General features: G+C 32.3%; 1 protein-coding gene across 3 annotated transcripts in view; it reads right to left on the bottom strand.

The window, feature by feature from the left end:
• Positions 1-582: 582 nt before the first annotated feature.
• The window catches only part of LOC106463516 (colorectal mutant cancer protein-like), a 50017-nt gene continuing 39701 nt past the window's right edge, over positions 583-10898 (bottom strand). For 2 of the 3 annotated variants that reach the window (XM_013923556.2, XM_013923558.2), the window contains 6 exons: positions 8174-8369; positions 7553-7787; positions 4481-4657; positions 3846-4021; positions 2668-2770; positions 583-2071 (listed from right to left, as the gene is read on the bottom strand). In XM_013923556.2, the coding sequence (XP_013779010.1) occupies positions 1979-2071; positions 2668-2770; positions 3846-4021; positions 4481-4657; positions 7553-7787; positions 8174-8369 (980 nt within the window). In that variant the 3' untranslated portion in view covers positions 583-1978. The remainder of the gene's footprint in view (positions 2072-2667; positions 2771-3845; positions 4022-4480; positions 4658-7552; positions 7788-8173; positions 8370-10898) is intronic. The other variant, XM_022391039.1, reaches the window with a different exon arrangement.

Raw genomic sequence — 10898 nt, 5'->3', positions numbered from 1 at the left:
TGTCGCATTGTCCCAAGCAGTTTATATCACCCACTATCTGTTACAACTGTGTCGCATTGTCCTTAGCAGTTTATATCACCCACTATCTGTTACAACTGTCGCATTGTCCTAAGCAGTTTATATCACCCACTATCTGTTACAACTGTGTCGCATTGTCCTTAGCAGTTTATATCACCCACTATCTGTTACAACTGTGCCGCATTGTCCTAAGCAGTTTATATGACTCACTATCTGTTACAACTGTCGCATTGTCCTAAGCAGTTTATATGACCCACTATCTGTTACAACTGTCGCATTGTCCTTAGCAGTTTATGTGACCCACTATCTGTTACAACTGTCGCATTGTCCTAAGCAGTTTATATGACCCATTATCTGTTACAACTGTCGCATTGTCCTAAGCAGTTTATATGGCTTACTATCTGTTACAACTGTCGCATTGTCCCAAGCAGTTTATATGACCCACTATCTGTTACAACTGTCGCATTTAGTTAATGGTTTTAGTTCTTTGTGTAGTGCAGGTTTAAAAAAAAAGACTCGCACATCTTGATTGTTACCCTGTAACAGCAATAATATAACAGGAAATGATGCTAAGTAAACCAAACTTTATTTACAAAACCAACAAATGTCATTATACATGTAAACTACACAGCAAAGATCTCTCTCTTTCTCCTCTTTTTACTGAAGGAAAAAAAAAGATTGTTGTTTTTAAAAAGATGTACAAAACTTACAGCCGCCATCAAAATGATACATCGAGCAACAACATCCACAGGATTCTGAAAAGTGAAAAACACTCTTTTGTTCACATATAGCTGAAAAGTATGATATGAAATAAGGTAATAGGAATAGGTTTGGTTTAGGAGTACTAACAGTTTCTACACCTTTACTTTATAAGTGGACAAAGGAAGACTCAAATTTGTAGACCCTGATGTGGAACTTGATCATTTATCCTGATATATTTGTTAAAATATATTTATTTGTTCACATTCCCTGATGCAACAAATGAAATAAGACAATGGTAAAAATAATTATATTTTTCATGGGTACATAAGCATTTTATATCTTTATAATATGTCTGATAAACAACTGGAAGTGAAAGAAACCAAGTATTTTATGAGACAATACATAAACGGTACGGCTCTGTACTTTTAATTAATTTAAATACGTTTCAATGTACTTTTACATAAAACATAGAGCAAAAACTAGAACACCTGTAGACCAAAAACCAGTTTAAAATTAGGTATTAAAGAACTTTATTATATCATACTTTTATTTTCATATGAACTGAAAATTTGTATGTTTTTTGTATTCTCAGTAAATAGTATATAAAACAAATTTAGGATTTAACTTTATAGGCAACTTATGTGTTAAAAAATTAAGAACACAACAATAGAGAGCAGTTTTACTTTATACACATACAAACGGATATAAACCATATCTACACGTCCGCACAGTTCTGAAACGTAAAAAACGTTGTTTTTTTTTGTCACATATACCCTGAAAGTATAATCAGAAATAAGTTTGTTTGTACCAAAGTGACGATCACCTTTCTTCTATAGTATACAAAACATTTAAAAAAGTCCTAAGAATGTATCAAATTTCTGTATCGTGGCATAAAATTTAATTTCTTAGAAAAAATAATCACATTTTGAGATTAAACAGGAGAGATAAAAATATTTTCTTTCATTAATAAATCAATTGAACTAACAAGTTTGGTAATCCATATTTAACGAAATTACCCATTAAGCACAAAGCAAGGACACTAAAATGTAGCATCTGAGTCTCATTGCTATTAATACATTGAACACTGGTATATTCATATATCTTCAAATTTTTGTATAAAAACAGTTTGATTATATTATTATTAAAAGATACAAAACATAAAAACTATACTTAAAATTATTTCCATTACAAAAGGTTCTCAATTGTTGTTGTTGTTTTTTTTGCTACAACAAAAGCTCTTTAGAATTTCTGCTAGCTTCTACAGTGACGTCTCACTTCCAGAAGGTGGCAGTGTGTTCTGTCCACTATCTGTACCTTCTAGCATAGTGATTCGTTGTTTTAACAATCTTGTCTGGAATGAAAATGTTACTTTTTTTAAAACCTGTACAGTATGGCTAACATACTTGCAATAGTTTTGCTTACACTCTTGACAGCATAAGTTTAGTTAGGAAATATTCATTGGATATGAATTATTAGTAGAACATAGACCTCATAAAGTAATAATTCTGAAAGTATTTCCTCATATATTTAAAACTTTGTTATAAATACTTATTCAAATGCACCCGCCACATAAATAGCTCCAACAAAGCCACATACATTCTATGTATACTTTACACTATTTTGAAAGACAATATGCATTGAAAGTACTAAAAAATAGTCTTATTTTTCTATTCTAATAAAATAAAACTTTCAAAAAAAAAAAGTTGGTTACAAGAGTTAACCCTAGTATACAGGTACTTTTAGTGTGGTTACAGAGACCAATATTTTTTTATTAACAGAACCACATATAAACTGAAACCAAATTTGCCTCAAGTTGGATAAGCTAAAAAAAAAGCGTGTGTATGTGGGTGTACACACACATATATATACATACATACATAAGCACATAAATATTTTCAAGTTTGGAACCAACGAGTATTAAAAATAGTAATTTCAAGTCTAGATTACCTGAGCATTATGTCTCTCTGACATTACTACCATCTGTTGCTCTAACTTCTTTATTCGTGACTGGTTTTTCTTCTTAGCCTTCTCAAAAGCTGTCACCAAAGCACTGAAATAAAAGAATTAAAAAAAAATATATATGTATATTTTCAAAAACCTTAAACAACCTCTTTATGTTTGTACGTGTATATAGGAACAAATAAAATTCAGATTTTCATAATTATTACAATTATTTTCATTTGAAAAGGAGAAAGGTTTAATAATAAAACTAATTATTGAGAAAACACTCAACTAGGAACTGCTTTGTGCAGTAAAAAATCTGTATTTTTATTTTTACTTTTATACTAACATTAATATCCATCTCAATGTTTTTATGGAATAATAACTAATGTTTAATGCCAAAAGATCTAGATATAACCAATAAAAAACGAATCAAAGCATGGTCGTTAGGAGGAATCTTGATAACAGCCTAGAATTAACCCTGCATTAGTCTTCCAGGGTCTTTTGTAAACATCAGCGCCGACAGATGGCAGCACGTATGGGTTCTCAGTAGCTTGTTAGATTGTGATAAATTGTTACACTTAGTTTAGGTGGTAAACAAGAAACAAGTTGTAATATTAAATGTCCATTTATTGATTAATAAAGGAAAAGTCTTTGAGTGTTAGTGTTTTTTATTTTAAAAATAATATTTTTTTATTATTATCAAATATTTTTTAATTTATTTTTTATGATGGGGTCCACTCCAACCCAGAAGAGTGACTATGGAAAATTTTTACATAATACTAATGCAGGATTAAAACAATAATTTAATAATTAACATCAATTTAAAATGTTAAAAAAAACAGTTATTATCAAATTCACACTGACTCTTCAATTCTTTTTTTATATATACGAAGGGAAATGAAAATTAAACCTTATCTTAAATAATAAAAAAAACTAAATGTGTAAGAAAACTAGTAATTGAGTGTAGATTGTATAATTATAGTAATCAATACCTTTTTCTGATTTATAAATAGTTCTCTCACAAATAAAACAACCCAGATTTATAGAAAACTTAAAAATAATCAGTGAAGTTGTTTTTCGGTACAAATAATGTTAGACACATATAAGGCTTATTTCACAATTCCCTAGTAATTATATTTTTGGAGGAACGATTTAGAGAATAAACTAGCTAACTGACTAACCTGTTTGCTCTTTTCAGATCATTAACAAAATCAGCCGACTGCTGAGCACGAAGTTCAGAATTTTTAGTCAACCTCTCTAAAGTATTCACTAGCTCCTGTATTCTTGATTTGCATTTGCTTTCTCTTTGAAGTGCCTCTGTCAATTCTTCTGAATCAGATATTCCAACTCCAGGCTTCTGAAACGTTAACAAAACTTACTTAACTACCTTAAATACAACCCAGGCTCTATCACTAACTTACAATTAATTTGAACTAAACATTAACTTAATGAAAAGTACTCTAGTAAACTGTATAATACAGACAATTCTCACACTGAAAACAGACTTTTTAATAACTAAATAACATTATACAAAACTTCGTTCTTGCTAAAAAAAAAAATCACTTGGCTCTCAGAGTTCCAGCATTTTTTACTGATATTAAAAACAGCAGAGCCAATTCATACAATAGTACAAAAGACTTACATATTATTATCCCTTGCATAAGTTTTAAATCAAAGACACAATAACACACTGAATATATTCAGTTTGCTCCTGAAAAAGAAAGGTTCACCTTTCGAAAAGTACTCGAGTTAAAGGGTATTCATTTCTATCAACACTGAATATATTGGTATCTTTTTCTTTACCACACTTGCTAACCTGGGTTGCTCTTAGCTTCTCTACAAGCTGTTCCTGTTCCTTCAGTTCTGTTTTCAGGTGCTCCATGTGCACAAGGTAAGCTTGCTCGTGAGCCTCTCGACTGGACAGCTGCAGTTCAAGTGCTCCTTTTTCTTTCTCAAGCAGATAGACCTGAGCTTTCAGTTCTGCTTTTTCTTCCTATAATATATTAAACATAATTTTTTACACTATAATATTTCTGACAATAGTAGCATCACACTTGGACAATAAACACAATTAATACAGCAAATACCAGCATTAGTTTATTAAAAAAACATGAATACTTAAACGTGATAGATGAAAGATAATATCCAAGGGTCTCACTTATAAAAGTATGTAGTTAACAGTTGCAATATTTAAGATGATGACGAAATATAACAACTAAAAAATTACTGGTTAGTCATTTCACAATGGTCTCCTGCAATCTGGAGGAGCTCAACAGGGAAAGGATATTTGTGCAATAATACATTCCATAAATCTGAGATTTCTTAATGTATCCTCACAAAAACTGGTAAGATTTTGTTAAAGATTGTAAGTATCTTGTACACAAAGAATAACATTATTTTAATTTAAGTCTTTTTACTAAACATATGTTACCTATTTATTGTAATTACTTGCTCTCAGACTCTGAATACTTCGAGTGCAGGGTGATTTTCATTTTAAGTATAAAAAATACTTTTCCTCGTCTTACAGTTTTCAAGTTTTATATGCATGACCTCTAGAACCTCCTAAATGAATATCAAAAGTTTTTTAAGGTAAATGTTTATAGAATATTTTTCATTTTCTCTACCATATTAGTGTAATGAAATGTTCAAAATTAAGAAATAGAAAAATGTACACACCTTTTAATTTTTCATAAAATATCTTAAAAATATCTTCTTTTGGTGATATTTGTAATTTCAGATCCTTTCCTTTTTACATATACTTATTATCTTACACTCGTGCAAGATTGTAAGCCTTGAAAACTGTAGAAATGTTTGAGATAAATTTAAAAAATGTTTAACAATTTCAATTATGCATCTTAAAACATAAATAATATATAATTAACTACGATGTAAAACTAAAAGCTAAATGCAATTTAACTGTCTCTCTAGTTATAACATATTTAGGTAAGAAAACAGCCGTAAATGCTATCGTAGACAAAGTAGCCAAAAATACTACTGGCAGTTACATCAACCTGGTGATGACAACTGAGTGCCAATTTCAAAATAACTGTATTTGGATTATAGTGTAAAATGAGCTCTTTCTAATGATCAAAACCATGTGTGTGAAATAAGTACATGTAGCTTGTAAATCTGAAGGCTATGTATGGAAGGTAGGCGCGGTACCTTTCAGGGGTTGGAAAATTTATCTCTAGTTTCAACCGAATTCAGCCAAAAAATGTTGAAACATGTTTCGGTTTTCTTTAGGATAACCAACATGACGTACACACAGGAGGCAACAATAAAACTAGTATAGGTAATCATGAATAAAGAAACTGGATATTATGAATTTTATAATTATTTTGTTTAAAGGTTTCTAGTATCATTTAATCCTTTTGGAATAGGTATCCCTTTCTATGCAAGTCACTGAATTACATTCACAATTTAATTAAACAACTTTACATCAATGTATGCCAATTAAGTTAGCATTATAATTTATGTTATAAGTTTTATGTTATATAAGTTTAATTCCTTTGTTTCAAAAGAAACCTTTAAAAAATACTTGGACTTCAGTTCTGTTGTCACGTGACCCACAAGCTACGAAAAATCTCTACTTTTGAACTCTGTCTTAAATCAGATAACCCTAGTCCTGTAGATGTATGTCTAGACAATAAGTACATTTACTTGCCCTATTTAAAAATCAGTCAATGTCCCTTGCTGAGTGCATGAACTCTGATGTTCCCAGGAACCTATCTGGGTGCTACTTTTTAATGTATCACCCATTGTTGGCACTAAATTCAAAACCTGCTATTGAGAACTTCTGTTCCTAGCCCTTTTCATGCTTGAAAGGCAGGCTAGCAACAGTGGGCCAATATCCTAATAAAATGGAGCTGCCATTCTTGAGGTGACTGCACAATAGCCAAAAGGATATAAAGATACCCTCCCACCATCAAGAAGCACCTCAGTATCACCAACAGTGCCTTCAAGCCGAATTCTTCACTTGGATCTTGCCATGTGAAGAGCATGCATTTCATCATTGAGCTAATGCCAGTTTCAACTGAGACATTCTAGCTCCATAACAACTCCACAAGCAAGAAAGTGTCTAAAAGTTGTCTCAAGAGAGTTATGGGTTGACAAGTGATAGATAGCCATCACTGAGATAATTGGTCACCATCAGATCTCAGATGTTTCCATGTGGAATAAACATCCAGTGCCACTGGAATCTGATGAAATCAGGAAACGTAGAGATTGAGCAGAGGGTGAAGCAGAAAATGCCTGTCATAAAAACCATAGTTGGCAGTCACCTGTCATCATAGCCACAGACAGTTCCTACATCAGAGACTGAAAGCGAACTGCTTATGCATATATTATCTCACAGAGACACAACATTCCGCATGAAGCTAACGGAGCACTCAAACTTCCTACAAGCACTGCAAAGATGGAGTCGAAAGCCACATAAAGCAAGCTCTTCTCTGGATTGCTGAACCACAAATAGAAAGTGCCATCAACATAGTATTTGATGACTGACTACACAAAATTCAGAGTGGCTGATTCTGAAATGAGTGGTAGAAAACAAAGCAACTGCATGGTATGACCATCACCTAGAAGTATGTGCCAAGTCATGCACAAGAGGAAGCCGACATGTTTGCAAGAGAAGCCTCTATATCAAATCTGTCACTACTCTCCTGGTAGGGTATCAACTAGTAAGGCAAAAATGATAATCATAGAGGTCTTCATTGACATTTAAAGGGAATAGGACTACTAGAAAACAAAATACTGTATAGTGTAAGTAGGAAAAGTAAAAAATAAGCAATAGATGGGGCAGTATAAAGCCAGAAGAAGTTCTCTTTTACTTCCAACACAAACCCTAGGATATGCACCTTGTAATCAAGCCAACTAAAAAAATAAATACCTTGATTGCCATGAGCTCCTGCATCAAAACAGCATTCTCAAGGTCAAATTTTTGAGAATCCAGTACGTTTGAGGGTTCATGGCAAATGGAATCAATATGAATACTTTCTAGTTCTAAAACTGTAGTCTTGAGTGCAGAACGCTCGGTCTTAAGCTGTTGGATGTAGTCTCGCAGTCTTTGTTCATCGACTTTTGTGAGCTCCCCATCATAACCACTGGAAGTAGAACTGGTAGTGCTGAGAAAAGAAAAAAAGAACTCTTTAATCAATAGTTTCTGATATGCATTTATACACGAGATAGTGGATCACATTTAGTATATTGCACGAGATACGTTGAAAAAAAAACAGGTTAAGATATGAGAACAATCTAAAAATAAACAAGTAAACCTTATTAAATATATAAACAAACATTAAACACTTAAGAGGACTATATTAATTTTTACTTCAAAACTTTAGTAAATAGTTCTATTTGGTGGTGTTTCTTTATATAGTTATATTCAGGTAAGGTAAAATTAAAAAAAAGTATGCTATCTCGTAGGTGGATACCATAATTTTTCACGGGTTATAACTAAGTATTACATGATCACAAGGTTCTAATTACATAATATATTTCCAATACATACCTCATAGTATGACTGTGTGATGATACATCTTCCCAAGGAGTAATGTTAAAGCCAGATGCACCAAAGGCAACCCCATAACTTCGGTCCACCTTCTGGATAAAGTTTCGAGCAACGTTTTCTGCCGATCTTCGATTATCGCTAGCCCTTTTAAGGAGAGCTGTCACTTCACCTTCATTACCATCACTCAATCCTTTCACTAGCAAGCAAAAGTGGAATTTAATTTTAGTATTTTTTTTGCAAAATGTGATAAACCTACTGAACAAAACTACTGATCACTGCACAATAAAATAAATTTTTGAATCTATGTTTACATCCAGAATTCAATCCTGAACAGAAATTATCTTTTACTTACTTACTTTTACACATTAAAATACATTTGAATAATATATGTATATATTACTTTTAATTTCAAGACTGCATTTTTCTATAGTCTATATTCTATTTGTGTATGCTCCACTAATTTGTGGTAAAAATTAGTTTGCAATTCCAGCTTTCTGATATAAATGTGTAGGGAAACAAACCTGTAACTAGCAACCAATTGTCCAAAACACTGTGAATAAATATATACAAAAACTTGTATTCAAAATTTTTTTTTTCAACTAAACTAATAAAAAAAAGAAATATGTGGTATCTTAATACTAAACTGAATATATCCACATTTTTGGAACCAATGCAAAGGTATAGAATTACTATAAAATAATATGCCAATATTTAAATAAATTAGTATTTGTTGGCTGTTGCTGACACTTGTGTTACAACTTTTTTTACTCACAGATCCCTAAATTGACTTTCATCATCTTTTCAATCCATGTACTACACCTACGTTGTACTACAAAGATTCAGTATATTATATTAAAAACAATCTTGGTGCTTCACCATATTGTTACAGTCCATGTTGCTGTTTCTGGTCATACTCTATCTGACATTTGTGCATCTTGACAATAACCCTGCAGTGCATCATTCCTCCTTACTTGCTTTCTATAATTCTTCTAGTGTATGAGAATAATGGTTTCCCAGTACCAATTCCAATAATCTGATCACACAAATCCATTGGAGTCATGTCTAGTGGCTAGCATGAATACCTATTTCTTTCTCCAACTGCTTAAGGTATGTGATAATTGAATGGGAGATATGACTGAGAGCTTTACGTTAGTGAACCCGTACCTTGTTTGCTTTCTATAACCCATCTATTATATAAGGAAGACAGTTTCCCGGTGCTCATTTCAACATTCTTATCACACAAGAATCCATAGGAGACACAACTCGGAGCCTTATCATGGCAAACTCATTCCCTGTTGGCCTCATTTCTGTACAAAACCAGTATTTATGTGTGGAACAAAGGGTCCAGAACACTGATCTGAAAGGAAACGGAGCGCACCTTGACCTTTCTGCACACTCTAAATTGTACCCTAGCAATGGTCATGAATTCCTTATAAAAAAGCTTTTAACATGCCATTCAGCACTTTTAGAAATTTTTTCACATACTGACAGGTAGAAAATGGCACAAGACTCGTTACAGTTATCAAGGTACTCATAAGCTTCACTGAGTGTCACCACATACTGCCATTACTCTCCAGCTAGGTACCGTCCCATACAGTTTTCTACAGTTGGTCTTCCTCCTGAATACAACATGGAAGCAACTCATGTACACCGTGACTTGAGAACCTTCTTGATTATGTTACATACTATTGGCTGGGACTAGTGGATCACTCTTCATACTGATCTCTGTTTAAAGAATTCTCACTTGTTACAAGACACATCCCATAGCTGGGGTAACAGTCTGTTGCAGTTTTCTTTCTGTCTTTCTGACATGAATACATCTTTTTGATCTGAGTGCACGAATATTTTGTGTCAGATAGGCTGTTAAATACTCCTCTCATAAGCAATCAATTTTTGTTGAATCACACTACCAAAGACGCACTAAACAAAGTTAGAATGGAGTTTTGATACATGACGTTCCACTGAAACTTTATATTGGCTGTGGTTGTCGCATGTCTTGCTGATTTGCATATTCAAAATTATTTTAGCATAACATATTCAACCTGTTATACCTAAAACTGACCAGGGGTACAGATATCAACAGTTTGGAATCAGTGTACCAGAACATGAACAGTCATAATTTTATTGTGTTAATATAAACTTCTTGCTTAATCAAAACTTAAACTTAATACCAAGTGAAGGATAAATAAGTCATGTGTTTACATAATGCTTGAGACTTTCATTAACACCAAAGATTTGCAAAATTTGTAACTGTACCTTTGTTTTGATACAATGTATGTTTGCCTTGTACTTTTCTTTTTTTGTACTAAAAACGTATTTGTACTTAGTAATGAGAAGAAAATGAAAATAACTTCTGATTATTAAAGCAAAATGTTTTATTGTAACAAATAAAAACTCGATGTGTTCGAAGGAAAACGAAGTTTGATTATAAACAAGATTACACACTTATGATATACAACATTGTTTATTGACAAAAAGGGGACATGGATAAAACGTTTTGGAATTCTATTAGATTCCATCTTCAGTATCTAAAGTAGAATAAAATGAATTTACATCAGTCTTTATACATTGTCAAAGTACAGTTGCTAAAATATAACGATAATTAAACAAATAAACACTAAACAGTAATCATGGGGAGAAACTACAGCAAGAAAACACAACGAAAATACAGAGTAATTATTGATCAAACGAAACCCTCACATACAAACAGACACTCTCCAACACT

This window comes from Limulus polyphemus, unplaced genomic scaffold, assembly GCF_000517525.1.
Source record: "Limulus polyphemus unplaced genomic scaffold, Limulus_polyphemus-2.1.2 Scaffold1428, whole genome shotgun sequence".
In the NCBI taxonomy this organism is placed as follows: Eukaryota; Metazoa; Arthropoda; class Merostomata; order Xiphosura; family Limulidae; genus Limulus; species Limulus polyphemus.
Note: the sequence above shows the minus strand (reverse complement) of the source record. Positions and strands in the feature narration are given on the sequence as shown.